Source organism: Rhinatrema bivittatum, chromosome 5, assembly GCF_901001135.1.
Source record: "Rhinatrema bivittatum chromosome 5, aRhiBiv1.1, whole genome shotgun sequence".
Classification (NCBI taxonomy): domain Eukaryota; kingdom Metazoa; phylum Chordata; class Amphibia; order Gymnophiona; family Rhinatrematidae; genus Rhinatrema; species Rhinatrema bivittatum.
In genome coordinates, this window is record NC_042619.1 from 113,378,046 (window position 1) to 113,401,917 (window position 23,872).

Sequence of the window (23,872 nt, forward strand, 5' to 3'; positions counted from 1 at the left end):
ATTATGAGTTTTAGCCTCTACAGCCAACTTTATTTCAAATTCTCTCTTCGCCTGTCTTATCAATGTTTTACACTTAACTTGACAATGCTTATGCGTTTTCCAATTTTCTTCAGATGGATCCATTTTCCAATTTTTGAAGGATTTTTTTTTGTGGCTAAAATAGCCTCTTTCACCTCACCTTTTAACCATACCGGTAATCATTTTGCCTTCCTTCCACCTTTTTTTAATGCGTGGAATACATCTGGATTGCACATCTAAGATTGTATTTTTAAACAATGTCCTTGCCTGTTGAACACTTTTAACCTTTGCAGCTGCACCTTTCAATTTTTCTCTAACTATTTTCCTCATTTTATCAAAGGTTTCCATTTGGAAATTTAGTGTTACTTATTAACTGTGATTATATACCAAATATTTTATAAAACAAAATTATTTTGAAGAAAAATGAAATGATGCCACCTACTGATACATTACGTTACACTTCAGGAAAGAGGCTCTTTCAGAAAGAATGTCATAATATTGTGTGATGATGTGCTTCAAAGAATGTGCTCCCTTTGAAATGTTTTAGTTACTTAAACATTTTAGATATCTAATATGCAGACTTTTAGAATGAGAATGAGCTATTTTTCTATCTTTTTGTACAGAGTGAAGGCATCCTGCGAACAGAGGACATCACTAAATATTTGAGCAATGGTGAGATTTAAGATTCACCTTTATAAATAGTAGTAGGGAGGCTTAATCCCAACTTGATTTCCAATTAATAAAACAAATATAAAAACATCAGAAATGCCATACTGGATCAGACCAAAGGTCCATCAAGCCCAGTATTCTGTCTTTGACCGTAGCATCACAAGTAACTTATAGGATTCCAAAAAATAGATGCAATCTTCATGCTCATAAATATGGATAAATAGTGTCTTTCCCAAGTGTATATGGCTAATAATGGTTTATGTTCTTTTCCTCCAGAAACTTGACTAAACCCTTTTAAAATCAGCTTCATTAACAGTTTTCACCACATCCTCTGGCAAAAAATACTAGGGATGTGAATCGTTTTGATGATTTAAAAAAATCGTCAGATTTTTTTAAATCATCAAAAATCGTTAAGAGTCGCGATACAATAGAAATTCCCCCGATTTATCGTGAAAAATCGTAAATTGGGGGAGGGCAGGAAAACCGGCACACCAAAACACTCCCTAAACCCACCCCGACCCTATAAAACTAATCCCTTACCTTCCCCCACCATCCTGAACCCCCCCAAAACTTTTTATGAGTACCTGGTGGTCCAGTGGGGGTGCAGGGACCGATCTCCCACTCTTGGGCCATTGGCGCCATTTTGGCTGCCACTCAAAAATGACGCCGATGGCCCGATAAAAATAAACCCACCCGACCCTTTAAAAATGACCCCTTAGCTTCCCCCACCCTCCCGAGCCCCCCAAAACATTTTAAAATTACCTGGTGGTCTAGTGGTGGTCCCGGGAGCGATCTCCCGTTCTCGGGCCGTCGGCTGCCACTCATAAAGATGGCGCCGATGGCCCTCTGCTCCTACCAGCTGTCACATGGTAGGAGCACTGGATTGCGCCAGCCAGCCAGTGCTCCTATCATGTGACAGGGGCCGGCCAATGGCACGTATACCCTGTCACATGGTAAGGGCAAAGGGCCATTGGCGCCATCTTATGAGTGGCAGCCGACGGCCCGAGAAAGGGAGATCGCTCCCGGGACCACCACTAGACCACCAGGTAATTTTAAAATGTTTTGGGGGGCTCGGGAGGGTGGGGGAAGCTAAGGGGTCATTTTTAAAGGGTCAGGTGGGTTTATTTTTATCGGGCCATCGGCGCCATTTTTGAGTGGCAGCCAAAATGGCGCTGATGGCCCGAGAGCGGGAGATCAGTTCCCGTGCCCCCACTGGACCACCAGGTACTCGTAAAAAGTTTTGTGGGGGTTCGGGAGGGTTGGGGAAGGTAAGGGGTCAATTTTAAAGGGTCGGGCCTCACTAAAAAAAAATTTAATATGTGAATCGGAACCGATTCCAATTCACATCACCACCGATCAGATTTTTTTTTCCCTCTAGCCGAACCCGATCATTAAGACGATCGGGCACACGATTCACATCCCTAAAAAATACCGTAGTTTATGTGTTGAGTGGAAAAATACTTTATCCAGTTTATTTAAATATGCTATTAGCTTCATGGAGTTTCCCGTAGCCCTAGTATTATTTGAAAGGATAAATAATCGTCCCCTGTTTTCCCATTATACCTCATTCATGATTTTGTGGACTTCTATCATATCTCTTCTCCAGCCTGAAGAGCCCTAACCTGTTTAGCCTTCCTCATGGGAAGAAGCTTGTATTCTGTAAAACAAATACACTTTTGTCTTTTGAATAATATACCCTGTGAAATATGTTCATAGATTTTAAAAAGTATGGGTACCATGATTTGAAAAGTGCTTTCTTTAAAAATGCTCATGTCTGTAGATTGATATTCTATGCATATTCTGTGAATATTGTTTAACAAAGCTCAAATAAAGCAATGTGTGGATTTGAAAAAGTATATAATATTTTTATTTATACAAAATTTGTTTTCTGTTTTACAGGGCGACGAGAAAATGTCAACCTAATCAAACCATCTAATATGATCCCTGATACTGATTCACATATATTTATGAGCCTTAAAGGTTAAAAAAAACAAAAACTTTTCTCTATCACTTTTACTACTGCTTCTTTTTCTTAGAGTTTGGGTTGATGAGCATGAGATGATATAACTTAATAGTGCTACCAACCACCTTATTATACTTTACACTACATCAGCAGAAAAGATGGCATTGTTTTGGTTTAGATTGGCTTCTATTCTGTAAAATTCTGAAGTGTAAAAAAATCATTCCTTGGAACCTGATACTCATGCACCTTGAATCTGGCTACCAAGTGTCACCATTGTGTGATAGCAGAGGCTTCCCTACCCCCATACCGAGGGGCTGTGAATACTGATTCCACAGTATCGCTCACCTTATTTTTCTATCATGTTGCCGCCTTACCTAGAAAATTCCTCTTCTTCTTAGCCTGCTCCTGGCTGTGTTGCAGTTGACTCCTATGAATTGGTCTGAAAGACTCAATTTCCCAGAATCCTTTTTCACCAATACCAAAGGTGATGGAGGCTGTAGAAAATGTAAATGCAGCCCTGATGTAGATGTGTTAGTGGCAAGCAGGCTGCTAAGAAAGGAAGTACCTAAATACATTGTCCTTAGCGTTCTTTGTTCCCTTTTATCTCTGAACCATAAGCTTGTCTTTGTTCCCTGATAAAAGAAAACAAAGAACGCTAAGGACAATACATCTTAGAGACTTCTTTGGTAGCAGCCTGCCTGCCACTAACACAACTACGTCAGGGCTGAATTTAAATTTTACGCAGTCCTTTAGGAAGGCCATCAAAAGGGTCAGGCAAGATGGATGCCAGGCCAGGGGATGACAGTGTATCATTCTGTAATGAAAGCAATAGAATGATATTCTATTGCTTTCATTACAGTGGTGGATGTGCCCCATTGTGGCTGGCTGAATTATTATTTATTTAAAAGGGTTTATATATTGCTTTTACAACATTAAATTTGTCAAAATGGTTTACAGGTGGTAATATACATAATAAATACACATAAAAACATACCATAAAACACAATTTAAAAGAAATATTTAGAGAAAGGGCATGGGTTGGGCTAGGAGTTAGATAAGTAGGAAGAGTTATGCAGAGGAGGCGTGCCTTGGGACAACCTGCCGGGTGTTAGTGAGGGATTCAAATGCCATTGAGAATAAATAGGTCTTTAAGCTACATTTAAATTCCTTGAAGCTGATGCAATACAGTATGCTGAGCCCAGCGCACTGTATAACCCGCAGTTGGATGTAGGTTGAAGAGGCGCTAACTAATCCCCTTATGCAATAAGGGCCGGATTTTTAAACCAACGCGTGCGGGGCACATTTGTGCACGCTACCCGGTGCGCTCAAATGTATGCCCAATTTTATAACATGCGCGCGCAGCCGCGCACATGTTATAAAATCCGGGGTCAGTGCGCGCAAGGGGGTGCACCTTGCACGCACCGAGCCCTAGGGGAGCCCCGATGGCTTTCCCCGTTCCCTCCAGCTATCCCCCCAAACTTCCCCTCCCTTCTCCTACCTGTCCCGCCCCCCAGCCCAAAAAAAAATTACCTCGTGCCTTTATCCCAGAAGTTACGCCTGCCAGAGGCATAACTTCTGGGATAAAGGTAGTTACGCGCAAGTTACGCGCAAGTTACGCCTGCCAGAGGCAGGCGTAACTTGCGCGAACCAGCCGAGTTCCGGCGCGCAATTCCCAGGCCCAGCGGCCGAAGAGAGGCCTCTGGCCATGCCATGCCCTGCCCCCAGACCACCCCGCCCATGCCCCACCCATTTTTCAAGCCCTGGGACTTATGTGCGTCCCGGGGCTTTACGCACACCGCCGGGCCATTTGAAAATAGGTCCGGCGCGCTTAACCCCCCCTACATGGGTAAATCCACCTGGATTTATGCACGTAGGTTTTTAAAATCTGCCTCTAAGGGTATTAGCACCACTGCAACGCACATCCAACATCCAACGCGGAGTGAAAATAATAGCGCTTATCACATGCAAATGCCTGCCTAGAGCAAGTGTTAATTGCTGAATGCTACTAAAACTAGTACCGAAAAGCAGAAAAACTGCTTTTCTGTATTGCCTCCCACTTAATATCCTTGGGATATTAAGTTGGAGGAACAACTCTTTAAAAAAATAATGAAAAAAAAAAGTTTAAAAAAGCGGTAGCAGGGATTTGGAAAATGGACGCTGGTTAATTCAGCGTCCATTCTCCGAACCTGACTACTGGCACCAGAAGGAGTATATAAATCAATATTAAAGTGTCGGGCACTTAATATTAATTTATTCACTCTTCACTTATTGCCCATTGGTCCTTTTCACTGACATTTGTCAGTAAAGGGACTAAGCAACTGGCCCCTACACTGTCACATGTCAGTGAAAGGACCAAGCCCCTTTCAGGACAGCCTTCTGAAAGGAGATTGGTCCTTTCACTGACATGTGACTGTAAAGGGACCAATCTGCAATAAGTGAAGGAGTGAATACATTAATATTAAGTACCCGATACTTTAATATTGATTTTATACACTCCTTCTGGTGCCGGTAGTCAGGTTAGGAGAATGGATGCTGAATTTATCAGCGTCCATTTTCCTAACCTCTGCATGTGTGCTGGTTAGGAAAACGAGACGCTGATACATTCAGCGTCCATTTTCTTAACCGAAGGACAGCCACCGACAGCAGATCTCTATTCGGCTTCTGCTGTTAAGGAGGTGCTAGGGGCGCGCAATCGCCTCTAGCGCCTGTTTGACAGCGAGAGCCCTAATTTAAATATTGCATCGTGCCCCCAGGAGAGGTGCCTGGGGGCGCGTTATGAAAACGGGCGCTGAATACACAGTTCCCGCTTTCAGCGCAAGGTTTTTGCATCAGCCCCCTTATGAGAAGTTAGTTGTCTTAGGTGATCTGGAATAGAGTTCCAGAGTGTGGGGCCAGCTACTGAGAAAGCACATCTTCTGGTAATGTCTGGCCATGCCAAGCGTACCGATGGGATTTCCAGTAAGTTTTTGTGTAAGGACCGTAATTGTCTGCTAGGTTGGTAAATATGAAGAAAAGTGCAAAGTCACGTTGTTGAATCATTATATATTAGATTGCATAAGATAGATAGGACCTTGTATTGAATCTATAATGAAATGAAAGCCAGTGTGTTGAGCAGAGAATTGATATAATATGTTTCTTCCTAGAGATTCCAGTCAGCAAGTGTGCAAGAGTGTTTTGAATTAATTGTAGTGGTCAAAGGGTGTTATCATGAAGACCAAGATATAAAGCGTTACAATAGACTAGACTAGAGAAAATGAGAGATTGTAGGACAGTTCAAAAGTCCTTAGCAAAAAGAAGAGGACAGAGATGTTTCAACATCTGACGTTTAAAGAAGGAATTTTTGACAGTGGTGGAGATATGAGCAGACATGGACAGGCTCGAATCAATGATGACTCCGAGATTTTGTGCTTTGGATACAATGAGGATGGACATGTCGTCTATGTTCAAATGTGTAGGGGGGCTGCAGGCAGAGTGAGGAATAGAGCAGAGGTGGATAATTTCTGTTTTTTATGTGTTTAGTTTTAAGTGGTTATGGGATAGCCATGAGTTGATAGTTTGGAAGAAGAGACAAACTGTAGCAAGAGTAGTGGACCATGAATCACTCTTTGATACAACAAAGTAAGGGACAAAAAAACTGAACGTCATCAGCATAAATCTTGAATTAGATATTGAGACCATTGAGAAGGTGACATAGGGGTAATAGGTAGATGTTAAACAAGATGGCTGATAATGATGAACCTTGTGGGACTCCTGAGGAAGGAAAATACCAATCAGATGAGTGATGACCTATGTTGATCTTATAAGGGTGATTCGATAGGTAAGAACAGAACCAGTTCAAAACAGTATCTACTATGCTGATGGATTCAAGCTGATAAAGGAGAGTTTGATGGTTGAGAGTATCAAAGGCTGCTGAGATATCGAGAAGTACAAGTATGTAATTGGTGTTTACATCAAAGCCTCTTATTAAGGTGTCAAATGAAGACAGAAGTAATGTGTTGATTTGGGTATAATATGGCATTTTCAGATAAATAGTTTGTGAGGTGATGTAGGACTATTGATTCTAGTAGTTTCGCTAGTGAGGTAAGCAAAGCAGTAGGGCATAGGTTAGACAGATTGATTATGTTCTTATTTTTTTCTTCAGAATGGGGAGAATGGAAGTCTGTTTAAGCAGGTCAGGGAAGATGCCAGATGTTAGAGATTGGCTTACAAATTGGGTTAGGAATGGGCTGGCAAGGTCACCTAAGGTTTTTAATAGATGACCCGGTCAGAAGGGCCCTTCTCCCTACTATAGGGGTAGGCAACTCTAATCCTTGAGTTCTGCAAGCCAGTTGGGTTTTCAGGCTATCCACAATGAATATGCATGACATTCATTTGCATGCAGTAGAGGCAGTGCATGAAAATATATCTCATAAATATTCAGTGTGGTTATCTTAAAAATCTGACTGGCTTGCGGCACTCGAAAACCAGAATTCCCTGCCTCTACTCTATTGGCTAGCTACTATATTGGATGGGGATTCTTCCCCACTCCCCAATGATCTAGGATTCTGTTGAGTCCAATAGGGATGTGCAGAGCAAAATTTTATGTTCATATTTTTTATGTCCGAAAGGGGGTCCCACTTGCGGCCAATATGGACATAAAAAAAATCCAATGAGTTGGGTATATGTACATATGTGCAAAAAAAAAAATTAAACCCCCTCACCCTCCTTAATCCCCCCCCCAGACTTACCACAACTCCCTGGTGATCGAGCGAGGAGTAAGGACGTCATTTCTGCAATCCTTGGCGAGAAGCATGTGACGTCGGTGGCACGTCGAGTGACGCGGCGTCACGTGATTCCCGGCTCGTTCGCGCCGGACGGCTCGTTCGGCCCAAAAAGAACTTTTGGCCAGCTTGGGGGGGCCTCCTGACCCCCCAAGCTGGCCAAAAGTTCTTTTTGGGCCGAACGAGCCGTCCGGCGCGAACGAGCCGGGAATCACGTGGCGCCGCGTCACTCAGACGCGACGTCACGTGATTCCCGGCAAGTTCGCGCCGGACGGCTCGTTCGGCCCAAAAAGAACTTTTGGCCAGCTTGGGGGGGCCTCCTGACCCCCTCAAGCTGGCCAAAAGTTCTTTTTGGGCCGAACGAGCCGTCTGGCGCGAACTTGCCGGGAATCACGTGACGTCGGCGTCACGTGATTCCCGGCTTGTTCGCGCCGAACGAGCCGTCCGGCGCGAACTTGACGGGAATCACGTGATGTCGCGTCTGAGTGACGCGGCGCCACGTGATTCCCGGCTCGTTCGCGCCGGACGGCTCGTTCGGCCCAAAAAGAACTTTTGGCCAGCTTGGGGGGGCCTCCTGACCCCCCCAAGCTGGCCAAAAGTTCTTTTTGGGCCGAACGAGCCGTCTGGCGCGAACTTGCCGGGAATCACGTGACGTCGGCGTCACGTGATTCCCGGCTTGTTCGCGCCGAACGAGCCGTCCGGCGCGAACGAGCCGGGAATCACGTGACGCCGGCGTCACTCGACGTGCCGCCGACGTCACATGCTTCTCGCCAAGGATTGCAGAAATGGCGTCCTCACTCCTCGCTCCATCACCAGGGAGTTGTGGTAAGTCGGGGGGGGGGGGGATTAAGGAGGGTGAGGGGGTTTATATTTTTATTTTGGCTCAACAATCGCGATTTCCCACATATCGAACATATCTATGTTCGATATGTGGGAAATCCGATCGTTTATGTTGAATCAATTTTTTAAGTAAAAAAAAAATATGAGTTGCGTTTTACTAATGCGGTCAATCCGAATGCACACCCCTAGAGTCCAACAGTGTGCCTGCCTTTAGGTACCTGGCTTTCTCTAACCTACTCTGTCCTGAGTTAGATTTTAGGATCAATGAAGTCATATGTCATGTGTTTAGTATGAATTTTTGTTCACCTTTCATCTACTTTGAGCTATTTAAAAAAATTGTTATTGTTTATCTTATGCCCTCTTTAAAAAAAGGTTTTTGGTTGTTTTGACTTATTTTACTGTGTTTACTGATAATTGTTCTGTATTGTAAGATGCTCTGGATAGAATCAATCACAATATATAATTAGAGAAAAGAAGTTCAATCTAAAATCTAAAAAATAATTAGCTTCCTAATACTTTTAACTTACCGAAAAATAATTTACTAAATGTGTAGTATAGGAATTCTATAAATTTTGTCTATGTGAGGAAAATACCTCAGAAATAAGCTTTGTTTTCTCAGGTTTCAAACAAGCTTTGCGATCAGTCATTGGACATATAAACCTCCATCTTCCGTTTTCTTTTAATTTTGTAATTTAATTTTTTCTTTTACTGTAGTGTTGTAATTTTCTAGTGTTATAATTTTATTTCTAAATCTGCTTTACCTCTGTGACCTAAAATCTCAAACTTGAAACCTTTATTCAAATTCCGTGACGCTATAATATAACATGAACAAATCTGTGTTTCATTCAGATTTGCAAATCTCTTATGTTTTATGATGACATCTCTTCTCTTCTACATCACTAAAGCAACCTGTCCGTTGAGAATTCAAATAACTGAATATCACAGCTATATTAAAACAAGAAGATTAAATGCACCACTGGTTCAGCATTGCATTGATCAAGATCATAAGTTTGAGAACTTATGTTGTTTTGCATTGCATCAGGTTTCTATTAACCCAAGAGGAGGAAATCATGATCGGCAGCTATATATTTTGGAGCAAAGATGGATATTTGAATTAGAATCTGAAGAACCGCTTGGCTTGAATACAAGCACTGAGTGAGGAACACTTTTATGAATTAGTACTGTTCTTGTGTTTTGGAATTCCAGAAGGGTAATTTTGACAATTTGTTAGAAACAACCCAAGTAATGAATAACACGTGAACAATTTCATTGGATGAAAGCAATGCCATTCAAAGTGTAAAAAGACAAAGGTTAATAATTGGTCAATATTTATGCCAAACTATATTTCACAGAACTTTTAAGATACTGAGTGATTGGTTAAAATTTCACTGGTCAAAAGGGAAGTGTAGATGATAACCATTGGCTAACAGTGATGTCAATCAAAAAATCAACAAAAAACAAAAGAAGTCCAGTAATTGGTTAAACATTTGAAGGGACATGTGGGTTGATTATTTGATTGGATGATGAATTGTTAAGGAACAGCTAGAAGTCCATAGTGATGTCAATTAAAAGGAGAGTTAAGTTCACGTATAGGTAAAAAAATGTAAAGGCATTCAGGTTTGCTCATTTGATTGGCTGAAGGCTTTATGTCAGATTTTTCAACCAATGTGATTGGATAGATTTATAAGTCCCAAGAAAATTCAAGCATTTAGCTATGAACTATGGTGGAAGCGGACTTGGACATTGTTGCTATAACAGTCTTGGTTCATGGATTCCTGTGATTGGGATATGGCCATACCGGGCTATAACATGTTAAGGAAGGACAGAGAGGTCAGAAAAGGGGGAGGAGTAGCTCTGTATGTCAAAAACAATATTGAAGCAACTGAACTGCAAGGAAGTTGGGGTAGAGAATATGATAACTGCAACTGCAAGGAAGTTGGGGTAATGGAGAATATGATAACTGCATATTCTAAATGAAGGAGAATATGATAACTGCAACTGCAAGGAAGTTGGGGTAGAGAATATGATAATAATATAATATAATATGTACATACGTACATATTATATTATATTATATTTATTATTACTATGTTAAATTGACATCCGGTTTTATTGTTCCTTATGTTCTACAGTTCTATGTAAAGCCCCCATCCGCTGTTGGGCAGTTCATCGTTTTATGTAAACCGGAGTGATTTGTAATTCCAACAAGAACTTCGGTATATAAAAATTAAAAATAAATAAATAAATAAATAGAGAAGAAGCATTATGAGCTGTCCTAAAAAAAGATGATGGTGCATCCATTTTTACTGGAGTGGTTTACAGGCCTCCAACTCAAACGGAAGAACTAGATAGCGATTTGAAGACATCCAAAAGGTGGTAAAGAAGGGAGAAGTGTTGATTGTTGGAGATTTTAATCTGCTGGATGTAGACTGGAGTATCTCTTCTGTGGAATCTAACAGAAGTAGAGGGATAGTGGATGCCCTGTAAGGGGATCTGTTCAAATAAATGGTTGATGTGATTCATATCATGAAACTCGGTATAATAAAAATAATAAATAAATAAATAAATAAATAAATGGTAATGGAACCCACGAGGGAGGGAGTTATACTCAACTTAATGCTCACAAATGAGGATAATGTCTTTAATGTCCAGGTAGGTGCCCATCTAGCATGGTTTGATATTGCAAATAGGACATGGAGAGGTCACACGAAGACCCGAGTTTTGAACTTCAAAAATACAAAGTTTGTTGAAATGGGGAAGTACCTAGAGGTAGAACTAGAAGACTGGGAGAAAATGAGAGAAGTGGAACAACAATGGGCCAAACTAAAAAGAGCAATTACTAAGGCAACTAACCTTTATGTTAGAAAAGTAAACAAAAGCAAGAGAAGTAAGAAAACTATCTGGTTCTCAAAGGAGGTGGCTGATAAAATAAAAGCAAAAAAAATCAGTGCCCAAGAAATATAAAGGATCCCAAAAAGAGGAACACAAGGAAGATTTTCTGGTAAAATTGAGAAGATGAAGAAAGTAATCAAGAAAGCAAAAAGTCAGGCAGAAGAAAGGATTGCCAAAGAGGTAAAGATAAGGGACAAAACATTTTCCAGATACATCAGAGAAAGGAGAAAGCTCCAAAGAGGTATAGTGAAACTGAAAGGTGACAAGGATCAATGTGTGGAGAGAGACAAAAAAAAGGCAGAAATATTAAACAAATACTTCAGTTCTGTGTTCACTATAGAAGACCTTGGAGAAGGACTGTCGCTAGTTAACAAGACATTGGAGGGGAGTGGAGTAGACGAAACTCCGTTTTTGGAAGAGAATGTATGAGAAGAGCTAGGAAAACTGAAAGTGGACAAAGCCATGGGGCTTGATGAGATTCATCCCAGGATACTGAGGGAGCTCAGAGATGTGCTGGCAGGTCCTCTGCAAGACCTGTTCAATAGATACCTGGAAATGGGAGTGGTGCTGAGTGATTGGAGAAGAGCAGTGGATGTTCTACTTCACAAAAGTGAGAGCAAAGAGAAGGCTGGAAACTTCAGGCCAGTTAGCCTCACCTTGGTGGTGGGAAAAGTGATGGAGACTCTGCCTAAGGAAAAGACAGTGACCTATCTACAGTCAGGAGGATTGCTGGACCCCAGGCAACATGGATTCACCAAGGGAAGGCCCTGTCTGACAAATCTGATTGACTTTTTGGATTGGGTGACTAAAGAATTGTATCTAGGAAGAGCGCTCGATGTGATATTCTTGGATTTCAGCAAAGCTTTTGATACGGTCCCACATTGGAGGCTTGGGAATAAAATGAAAAGCTTTGGACTGAGCGCCAAGATGGTGGCATGGATTACAAACTGGTTGACGGATAGAAGACAGCGTGTGATAGTAAATGGAACCTATTCTGAAGAGACAATGGTGTTAAACGGAGTGCCACAAAGATCGGTGTTGGGACCGGTCCTGTTCAACATCTTTGTAAGTAACACTGTGGAAGGGATAGAAGGTAAAATTTGTCTATTTTGCAGATGATACGAAGATCTGCTACAGAATGGACACACCAGAAGGAGTGGAGAGTGTTGCGGAGGTGGACCCTTGGCCCGTGGTGGAGTTGACGCTATCCGTGGGGAAGCCCCCATGGGTCCCCACCATCAGGAGGCAGAGCAGAACAGGAAGCGGAGGATGACTGGAGCTTCACCAATACCTGCCCTCGTTCCCCGCAGGTTGAGCCCTTGGGTACCGGAGCCAGCTGGTCTTAGGTGGGTCTCCGCATGGTTGATCCCGTGAAGGATGCTCAAGGCAGAAAGCCAGGAAGCAACAGAGAAACAGGGTCCAAAGAAGCTGAGTTCAAAGCAGAGCCTGGATCCAGAAGCCCGGACAGGCTGAAGCAGGCTAGAGGCTAGGTACACTTAAGTCCGGGCTTGTAAATAGGCAAAAGCCTAAGAAAGGCCAAGTCCAAATAGTCAGCTGTAGGTGAAGTCAAGTTCAAGCTGGAGTCAAGGCAGGCAGATGGAGACAGGGTCAGGTACAAGCTGAAGTCAGGGCAGGCGGCTGGAGACAAGGTCAAGTCCAAGCAAGGGTCAAAGCCAGAGAATCCTTCCAAAGCATGGTCAGGAACAAGCGAGGGTCAAAGCCAGGAATCCGTCCAAAGCATGGTTAGGAACAAGCGAGGGTCGAAGCCAGGAATCTGTCCAAATCGTGGTCAGGAATAAGTGAGGGTCGAAGCCAGGAATCCATCCAAAGCAAGGGTCAAGAACAGGAAACTGGAACTGAAGCAAAAGGACTGGAACAGGAACGCAAGACTGGAACAAATCAGGAACAGGAACATGACGAGCAGCAACTAAGCACATGACTGGAAGCGTGGAGACCTGTTGCCAAGACCTGCCTTAAGTAGCAAGGCCCTGAGACGTCATCATCTGGGGCCGTGAGAAGGTTTCCCATGCTCCTAAGGCAGACAGACTGGAATTACATGGTGGTGGCGGCGTCTCCCCTTGATGCATGTGGGGAGACCCGACTGGGACCGGAGGAGGCTGCGGAGCTGCCGGAGGAACCTTGGAGCACTGCTGGAGCATAAGCATGTAGGCAACTGCTACTGCTGCCAAAGAGGAAGGGCCAGGTCCAGGACCCAGGCATCAGGGGTGGAGTAGGGCCGGTTGCGGGCCTGTCATGGCTGGGATACGCAACAGAGAGAATGAAGCTTGAACAGTGGTCAAATATATGGCAGCTGGGATTCAATGTCAGGATGTGCAGAGTCATGCATATGGGGTGTGGTAATCCGAAAGAAATGAATGTGATGGGGGGGTGGGAGAGAACACTGTTGTGCATGGAGCAAGAAGAGGACCTTGGGGTGATAGTGTCTAGCGATCTGAAGATGGCAAATAATGTGACAAGGCGATAGCTAGAGCCAGAAGAATGCTGGATTACATAGAGAGAGGAATAACAAGTAAGAAAAAGGAGGTGATAATCCCCTTGTACAGGTTCTTGGTGAGGCCTCATCTGGAGTATTGTGTTCAGTTCTGGAGACTGTATCTCAAAAGAGACATAGACAGGGTAGAGGTGGTCCAGAGAATGGTGACAAAAAAGATGCGGGGTCTCCATCAATTGACTTATGAGGAGAGGTTGAAGAACCTAAATAGGTGTACCCTGGAGGAGAGGAGGTGCAGGGGAGATATGATACAGACCTTCAGATACCTGAAAGGTTTTAATGATGCACATTCAACAAACTCTCGCCATAGGAAAGAAATCAATAGAACTAGGGGTCATGAAATGAAACTCTAGGAAGGACGACCCAGAACCAATGTCAGGAAATATTTCTTCATGGAGAGGATGGTGGATACCTGGAATGCTCTTCCGGAGGAGGTGGTGAAGACAAAAACAATGAAAGATTTCAAAGGGCCATGGGATAAACACTGTGGATCCCTAAAGATTAGAGGATGAAAATGAGGAAAAGAATGCATGGGGTTAACTTGCTGGTGTGGCAGTTACTACCATTAACCAATAAGCTGTCATACTGTTGATATAACTCATTATTGCTCTCTGCTTTAATGGCAGGGGGGAAAGAGTAAAAATAGAATTAATTTCAGACAGCAACAAGGATATGAATTTTACGGTCTGGGAAAACAAATAACCATGGGGCTAACTTGCTGTTGCAGCTGTTAATACCTTTAACCAATAAGCTTATACTTGTGATGCGACTCCATCATTGCTCTATGCTTCAATGGCAAGAGATAAAGGGGAATTGGACTCAGACAGAAACCAACAAGGGCCCTGACTTTAACAGTTTTGGAAAATAAGTATGGGAGTAACTTGCAAGGCAGATGCCGGCCCCTGACAATACCTTTATGGGGAAGACCTGTGTACATAAGCCAGTTACCACCTCTGATGATACCTTTATGGGGACACCTGGATGGCACGGCTGGTGCTACCATAAGCTTGCTGGGCAGACTGGATGGAGCATTTGGTCCTTTTCTGCCATCGTTTCTATGTTCCTATGTTTCTATGTAACTGTCTTTGAAAGTAACCAAGATAATGACAACGAAAGAAGAATCGTAAACAAGTATAATTTTATTTACAAAACATATGCATGCAGCAAATATATACTAAAAGATGATTTAGTGTCTTTGAAGCATCACCCTGAAGCAGCTGTTCCACAACAAAATGTGTGCCATGTTGGCGTTTTTTTCAGCGTTCCTTGAAATGCTGGATATTTCCATACATTCCATCATCTGACTTCATAGCAGTCACCAAATATCCGTGATCCAGTTTTCAGAAACTGAGTAAAGAGCCAGTGTTCATCAGGAGAAGAGATAAGTCGTGTTAAAACATATAATAAGAGATTTGCAAATCTGAATGAAACTCAAATGTGTTCATGCTGCATTATAGAGACATGCAATTTGAATAAAGGTTTCAAATTTGAGAAGTTAGATCACAGAGGAAAAGCAGATTTATAGATAAAATTATAACACTAGAAAATTAAAACACTGAAGAAAAGGACAAAAATTAAAATGTTAATAAACATGTGGATAAAGGTGAACCGGTAGATGTAGTATACTTGGATTTTCAGAAGGCGTTTGACAAAGTTCCTCATGAGAGGCTTCTAGGAAAAGTAAAAAGTCATGGGATAGTTGGCGATGTCCTTTCGTGGATTGCAAACTGGTTAAAAGACAGGAAACAAAGTGTTATGCTCCTGCCCACAAGAAGCGTGTGCAGGTTCTTACCTCTCACAGCCACAGCCAGCCGGGCTGCTGACGCTGCTTCTTTCTCCCTGAATCAGCTGGGGCCGGTTCCACAGCTGCTGCCATGTGGTCTGCTCCTCGGCTGCTGTCTCTGCCTTTCCCCGACGTGCTGCTGCGATCCCGGGACCTTTAGCAAGCAGGCCGTCTCTCCCAGTGCTGCTTTAGCCCGGGTCCTTGCCCAGCAGGGAAGCCGTCCCTGCCGGTGCCTGCAGTCTCTCCCAGTTCCCTGCAGCCAGCACTTCTCTCTGCCGGTGCCTACAGCTCTCTACTCTCCCTGCAGTCTTACCTCTCCCCCTGGGGCTGTCCTCACGGCATGGAGCCGTTCCTGCAGTCGGCCCTTCCCCCGCAGCCAGCCTTGCCTCTCTCTGCTTCTGTCCGTGCAGCTGGGAGCTGCTCCAGTGACCTGCCTTCACCCAGCTCCAGTCCAGGGCTGCTCCGCGGCTTCCTTGGGCCCTCCACATGGCTGGGGACACCACCGGCTTCCAGCTCTTCTCTCCAGCCTCCTAGGGCGCGAGCGCGCGCTTCTCTACTGCTCTTCAAGGGCCAGCCAGGTGTGGCCCCCTGCTGACCCCTCCCTGGGCGTTGTCCACTTCAGCCCTACTAAAGGGCTCAGCTTTCAGTGTATCTTTGCCTTCGCAAGGAGTTGGTCACTCCTGAGTTCCTCGTTCCAGGAGATGCCTTGTATTCCAGCCTTCTGCAAGGTCCAGTGTTCCATGTTTCCTGTTGAAGCTTCTTGTCAAGTTGTTCCAGTCCTGATGTTTGCCTGCCGTTCCAGTCTCAAGGTCTGTCTCTTGTTCCAGTCCTGATGTTCCTGATGTCCATGTTCCAGCCCAGAGGTGTGTCTCCTATTCCAGTATATGTGTTCCAGTCCTGATGTTCCAGATATCCTTGTTCCTGATCCTGATGCCTAACCTGCCTTGTGCTGCCAGGAGAGCAGCGTATATCCTTGCCTTGTGCTGCCAGGAGAGCAGCGTATATCCTTGCCTTGTGCTGCCCGGAGAGCAGCGAACCTGCTTCCTCTTTCCTGTGCTCTCCCGCTCTCTGCGTGGTCCGCGACCAGCCTTCCTGGGCTGTGTAGGGCGCGCACGGGACAGGGTGGTCCGCGACTCAGTCCCGCGGGTGGCCTGAGTAGGGCGCCCTGAGGGTCAGTGCCCATGTCTTCCTTTAGCCCTCGTTCCTGACTCCACCTCTGTGCATCCAGTACCCCGACCTGAGTTCTCGTCTTGCCTGCGTCCATGTCTATGCATACTGCACCCCGTTCCTGAAGTCCACGTCTATGCCTGAGTCCACGTCTAAGGATCCTGCATCTATGCCTGAGTCCACGTCTATGGATCCTGCACCTCGTCCTGAGTCCACGTCTACACCTGAGTCTACGTCATTCCTGAGTCTCGTCTGAATCCATGTTCCAGTCTTCACTGTCCTGGCCTCCATCCGGCCTGCCGCTTCATGCCGTACCCTGCGGCAGGTCCGAAAGGGCTAGGAACGGTCGGAGGACTGTTCACAAGACCAACATTGCGTTGTTGGGTCTTCCGAAGCGCGCAGGTCCAGAGGAGGGCCTGTCAGCCAGTCTTCACTCCAGCCCTGCTCCCGTCCAGCCCATGCTCAGGCATGCCACGCCTCCCACGGCACTTCTTCAGAGCCCTCTGGGGTCGAGCCGTGGCCCAAGGACACACATCACCCAGGAGTGGGATCGCTCTCCTAGCGCTCCACAACACAAAGAGTAGGATTAAATGGACAATTTTCTCAGTGGAAGGGTGTGGGCAGTGGAGTGCCTCAGGGATCTGTATTGGGACCCTTACTTTTCAATATATTTATAAATGATCTGGAAAGAAATACAAGTGAGAATCAAATTTGCAGATGATACAAAATTGTTCAGAGTAGTTAAATCACAAGCAGATTGTGATAAAGTGCAGGAAGATCTTGTGAGACTGGAAAATTGGGCATCCAAATGGCAGATGAAATTTAATGTGGATAAGTGCAAGGTGATGCATATAGGGAAAAATAACCCATGCTATAATTACACAATGTTGGGTTCCATATTAGGTGCTACAACCCAAGAAAGAGATCTAGGCATCATAGTGGGTAACACATTGAAATCGTTGGTTCAGTGTGCTGCGGCAGTCAAGAAAGCAAACAGAATGTTGGGAATTATTAGAAAGGGAATGGTGAATAAAACGGAAAATGTCATAATGCCTCTGTATCGCTCCATGGTGAGACCACACCTTGAATACTGTGTACAATTCTGGTCGCCACATCTCAAAAAAGCTATAATTGCAATGGAGAAGGTACAGAGAAGGGCTACCAAAATAAGGGGAATGGAACAGCTCCCCTATGAGGAAAGACTAAAGAGGTTAGGACTTTTCAGCTTGGAGAAGAGACTGCTGAGGGGGGGGGGGGTATGATAGAGGTGTTTAAAATCATTAGAGGTCTAGAACGGGTAGATGTGAATCGGTTATTTACTCTTTCGGATAATAGAAAGACTAGGGGGCACTCCATGAAGTTAGCATATGGAACATTTAAAACTAATCGGAGAAAGTTCTTTTTTACTCAGTGCACATTTAACCTCTGGAATTTGTTGCCAGAGGATGTGGTTAGTGCAGTTAGTATAGCTATGTTTAAAAAAGGATTGGATAAGTTCTTGGAGGAGAAGTCCATTACCTGCTATTAATTAAGTTGACTTAGAAAATAGCCACTGCTATTACTAGCAACGGTAACATGGAATAGACTTAGTTTTTGGGTACTTGCCGGGTTCTTATGGCCTGGATTGGCCACTGTTGGAAACAGGATGCTGGGCTTGATGGACCCTTGGTCTGACCCAGTATGTTATGTTCTTAAAAGAAAAGGAAGGATGGAGGTTCTTATGATCAATGATTGATTGCAAAGCTTGTTTGAAACCTATGAAAATCAAGCTTGTTTATGAGTTTTTTCCTCCGCATAGACAAAATATATAGAATTTCTATACCGTATACATATAGAAAATTATTTTTCTGTGTTCAAAGTATTAAGAAGCTTATTATGTTTTAGATTTTAGCTCTGGATAAGGTGCCATATAAATATATAAATATAAATATCTTTTTATGTTTCTTGAAGGGGAAAAAACAGCACACAGCAAATATCTCCAGATAAATTCAGCTATTTATGTGATTCAGGAAGATTGTGGAATGGAAGCTGTTGTGATCTACATTTTTTTTTTAATAGTTAAAAATTACAATAAATCCTCTTTAATCTGCATAAACTTGTTACACTTTTAGGTGATATAATGGGTGAATCGATAGAAAATTGTCTTAGCTCAAACACAATTGATGATTTCATCAGAGTGCCCACAGGTTGTGGTGAGCAAACAATGGTGAAGATGGCTCCAGCAATGTATGCCATTGAATACCTTGATGTAAGCGAACAGTGGGTACAGCTTAAAGAGGACAGAAAAGATGAGGCCATTCAAATGATCGATAAAGGTAAACGAAGGAACTCTCGCCCTTTTTATTTTATTTTTATTTTGTCTTTTTGGCTAAGATCAAATGTCATGAGCTGAGAGTGGCTCCTTCTTGGCCTTTTCACTGTGACCCAGGACCTGTATGATAAGGGAGGTAAGCGCCCTGAATCACACCCCTCCACAATGGGGACATGAAACTGTTTGGACCCTGACCAGACTGGGACGTTTAAACTCCCCATTAAAAAAATAAAAGGTCATTTTCTCTTGCTTTTTTTTTTTTTTTTGTGACATACATGGACACATGGTTTGACGTTTTGAGTTTGGATTCAGTTTATGTGTCTTCAAAATCAATACAATGATCATTCAGTGGAATGCCATACAAACTGAAATAAAAATCTGATAAGTCTGCATTTGGTATATTTAAAACAGATATTTTTTTAAATATCTTTTCTAAGCTGCTTGCCAACTACTATTTGAAACTATTACTGTAACCCTGGTGAAACTGGCAGCAACAGTTGTTTGTTCTCTATCAAATGCATGAAGAAATTGTTAAATATGAGAATGTAGATGTGAAGTGTGTGGCAGTGCACAGTTTCCAGAAGCTTGACTAGTTGCAGCTTCTAGCCCAGTGTTTCCCGTGCTTGTCGTGGGAGACCCCCAGCCAGTCAGGTTTTTCAGGATATCCACAATGAATATGCATGAGATAGATTTGCATGTGTTGCCCCAACTGTATGCAAATCTATCTCCTGCATATTCATTGTGGATATCCTGGAAACCAGACCAGGTGTGTCCCAAGAACTGGAATGAGACATGCTGCCCTAGCCAAAGAAGTGGTTCTTTAATCTAGGAAGTAATAGATAGTAAAGGACTTATTAACACATTTTTTTGTAGGTGGAAGTAGGTAAGGATCCAGAATACTTTTAGTAAATAAATAGCAACCATGATATGCTGAACAGTTAAGCTAATGAAAATAAAATAAAGCTTTGAAGATTAATTAGATTCCTTGAAATCAAAATGAACATTCTACTTAACTGATAAGATATAGTGCCAGTTAGAAAATCCAGTCATATACAGTAGGTAGCCTGGACTGTAGCTCTGTTTTGAGTCTCCAGTACTTACCAGAGATAATTTGAGCTTCATTCATGTTGACTGTGATGTCACTGGTACCCTTTTAGTGGTTTATGATGGCTTGCCTTTACAGCATTATATTCTTTGCGTCCTGTAAAAATTAAATCCCTTATGAAAATATAGCTAATATGTGGCTTTCGTAGAATATTGATCTCACCATGTTCATGTACATTTTTTTAAATAATGCGCTGAAAATATTTTTTTCATAAAATCATGGTTAACTGTTGCGCGTCACAAATAAGAAATAAAAATGTTGGTATGCTTGTAAAACAGCATTTCCACAAATCATGCACTAATATCTTGAATTACAATTCTACTCTAGGCTATACCCGAATGCTAACATTTCAGAATAGAGATGGTTCCTTTGCAATATACCGAGGTTACGAAGGCGGTACATGGTATGTTGGCCTTTCATCTGTCACAGCTGTTTGGAAAGTTCTTCTGCTTGAGGTCTCAAAACTTAATTTTCTTCATAATATTTCCTTTCTGAAAAAATTAAACCATATTATGGAAAAAAAAAATAACTAGAGATATTTAATGGACTTGTGCTTCCCAAGTTCAAGTTAGAGATGTTCTGCAAATGGAGTGTTGAAGGTTTATTCTTGAAATCAAAAAAGAAAGTACAGAGTCCTCCAACTAGGGAAATCAGATGCGGGCACTTGACTATACAAAGAACAATCAATACTGAGCTGTGTTAGAAATCTCAGCGGCACATATAAAGCAATAAGAAATGGTAATATACCTGAAGAATTGCTTGCATCAATAATCAGTGTCCAGAAAGAACACAAGACATCAGACAATTATTCATCCATCCCCCTCCCCCCCCCCCAAAAAAAAAAATCACATGCTCTTTAACAGAGCTACTCAGAAACCAGAATATTAAGGGGTGCCTGAGCTGGATTTCTGTTTTTTTTTCAATGGAAACCCAGGCTACTATTAGTACAGAGCGTAGGCATTGGAATGGATGGGCCACCTGGGCCCTGTCCTGACCTACTTTTCAGCTGCACCATCTCAAGAATGATCCTGCCAGATTTGGACATCTTTCTCTGAGTATGAGCCATGCAGATGCCTGTGTTCTCGCACTGGACTCGTTAGAATGAAACCAGGTCACTGTCGGAATATAGGCACCTGCGCAGTTCAGACTCACAGGGAGTTGCAAGGTGCTGGCAGGAGCTCTTCTGAGACAGCGCAGCAGAAAAGTTGGTCGGGCCAAGGCCTCCATACAATAAAATAGAGCTGGTCTCAGGGCCAGTTGAAGCCAATTTTGAATACTGACTCAGCAAGGCAGGAGTGATTGTGGATCTCTCTCACCCCATTTGGGAGGAGGGCTTGGGGAGGGCCTGGTTGTGCTTCAGTATTTTAATTTTGATAGTGCAAGTAGGTGTTTATTTGGGGTGGGGAGAGGGCAAGGGTCAGTACTAGTGGCAGTAGCCAGGTCTTCACCCCCGATCTAATCCAAAATTTAATTTGTTTTGTTTCCAGCAATGCAACCAAGCTTGATGTGCCCAATACTACGTTTTTAAGTTTGCTTTTCAGTATTGAAAAGAAATACCAGTTTACTCCTGCCCAATATCATTTTCTTACTAGTTGAAACCTGCAAAAGATTACCAGTTAAATTTGCAACTTTATTGTCAATTTCCCTCACACGCAATTCCAGTATCTCTCCTTCTCTTTCATACTCTCTCTTTCTTTCCTACTTCCACCAGTCCTTCTCTCTCCCTCCCCTGTCCTAATCCCACCCCTCTTTTGCCATGGGTAAGCTTTGAAAATTGCCCTCTGAGAATATTGCATACATAAACATATCATTTAGCTATCACTTTGTAGGAAAAAAATAAGACATTTCTTGTTTTGGGGAATAACGTGTTACCCTGGCTAGATTTTGGGGTAACTGGGGAGATTACATCCCATCTGCACACTTCTCCCTGCTTCCTTAGTGGTGGACCTCCAAGTCCACCACACCCTATATTGGCTTGGGCTGCTGACTGCTCACATTCCTCTCTGCTGCTTGCCAGAAGGCGTGTGCCATACTGTATCATAATCTTGTCAGTAGATTTTTCTCTGTTTCCTCTGGCTCCTCTACACCTTATCTTGTTGATGCTAAACCTCTCCAATCTTATTTGCTACCTCAGTCTGCCACTGTTTGAAATCTAAACTTAATGGTCAAGACAATTCTCACGTACTGCGTTCTTCTCAGGGCAATCTATCGAACACCTTAAAGGTGAATTTTAAAAGCCCGATGTGCGCATCAATCAGGGTTGCATGAATATGTTGGGCTTGTGCACGCCGAGTGGATTTTAAGACACCTGGATGCGCGGGTAAATGTCGCAATGCGCACATCTCGGACGTTTTCAAAATAGGGGTGCGGCGTGGGCGTGTTTTGGGCAGAGCATGGGCATCTTGGGGTGTGAATCCGAGATGTGCACATAAATACATGATCTGGCATGCACCAAGGTCTCCTACTGCATAACTTACTTCTATTATGGATGACATGTAAATTAAAAAATAAAGAAAGCTAGGCAGATCTGCAGCGTTTTAAGGGTCTCAGACAACTCTGGGGAGTGAAGGCTATTAAACTAGGGGATTTTGGAGGGCTATCGCTTAACTGGGTGAACTAGGGATGAAATGGTAAAACTGAGATAGAGTCAGCGTGTGCCCCTTTTAAAGGCCCCCAATTTGCAGGGTAGAACTGGCATTTGCATTCACATGTGCGGGCCCACTTAAAATATGGCGCACATGTGCGCGCGGCCAGGATATTTTATAACATGCGTGCATATACACATGAAAGTTATAAAATAGCTGCATCCCTGGGTGCGAGCCGATGCACCTGAGCACATGTGCACTCGCGTACCGGTTTGAAAGTTATGGTCCCTGTCTCTAGAAATATATAAAAGGTGAGCAAACTTTCTCAATAATGGATCTTGGAATTGCACAAGACTGTAGATGTGGAGTGCTCAGGGCAAACAAACTGAAAAGAACTCTCACTCATCTTGAGGCATTTCTGATCATTTGAGCATGGGCAAACCACATGACATCTACTCTGTGTAGGGCATTATTGTGGACGAGGTGGCATCTTGAATTGCAGGACAGAGTTGATTTAACTGACATGGAGAGAGAGAGTTGCCACTCTAAACTCTGTTTGTAGTCTATCCATCTATCAGTTCTTGGCTATGACTTTCCAGGTACAAACACCTTTTTTATTTTTTATAGAAGACTGCTGCCAGATTGTATTGCAAGAGATCCAAATAATCAAGTTGGTAAAGGCAAACACCTACTCTGTTTCCAAATAGTGCCATTGGCCCTATTTACATTGCATTTGCAAGTATACAACCTCTCCATAAGGTCCAAGGTATCCATCAGCCTTTATCTTCAGTCCTCGTTCCGCCATGTCATGGTCCATGATGGAAAGAAGAATAGCAGTTTTGTCCTTTTTGGGCACAAATAACACTAAAGTGTATTGTCCACTGAACCCAAAAAGACTTGAAAAATGCTCTTAGTCACAATGAGGCTTCCAAACTCATGAGGGGGGGGGGGGGTGGCGGGGGGTTATTTGATCTGCCATGAAGAGGAAATTCCCTCTCTCATGGGAGGAGAGGAAAGGATTATTAGCATTGTGGATGGGGAGGGGGGAATTTCTATGACCCAGAGGAAGGGATGGAGGGAGAGTGATACCCTGACAAGGGTTGGATCTTGCTGCAAGGGGCGGAAAGGGATTTCATGATGGGGTCTGGATGTTGTTACTTGAAGTAGGGAGGAAGGAAATCCCTCTTGACAACCAGCCCATTCACTTTGAACCAGTTTGCGTGGGATTTTCATATGGTAATACTGGATATGGTAGATTTTTTAAAGT

The 23,872-nt window shown here is 43.3% G+C and overlaps 1 protein-coding gene across 1 annotated transcript in view; it reads left to right on the top strand.

The window, feature by feature from the left end:
• The window catches only part of LOC115092143 (complement C4-A-like), a 274,266-nt gene that overhangs the window by 129,142 nt on the left and 121,252 nt on the right, over positions 1 to 23,872 (top strand). Inside the window, exons 22-25 of the mRNA XM_029602749.1 lie at positions 642 to 690; positions 2,587 to 2,667; positions 18,716 to 18,919; positions 20,348 to 20,423. Coding sequence (XP_029458609.1) covers positions 642 to 690; positions 2,587 to 2,667; positions 18,716 to 18,919; positions 20,348 to 20,423 — 410 coding nt within the window. The remainder of the gene's footprint in view (positions 1 to 641; positions 691 to 2,586; positions 2,668 to 18,715; positions 18,920 to 20,347; positions 20,424 to 23,872) is intronic.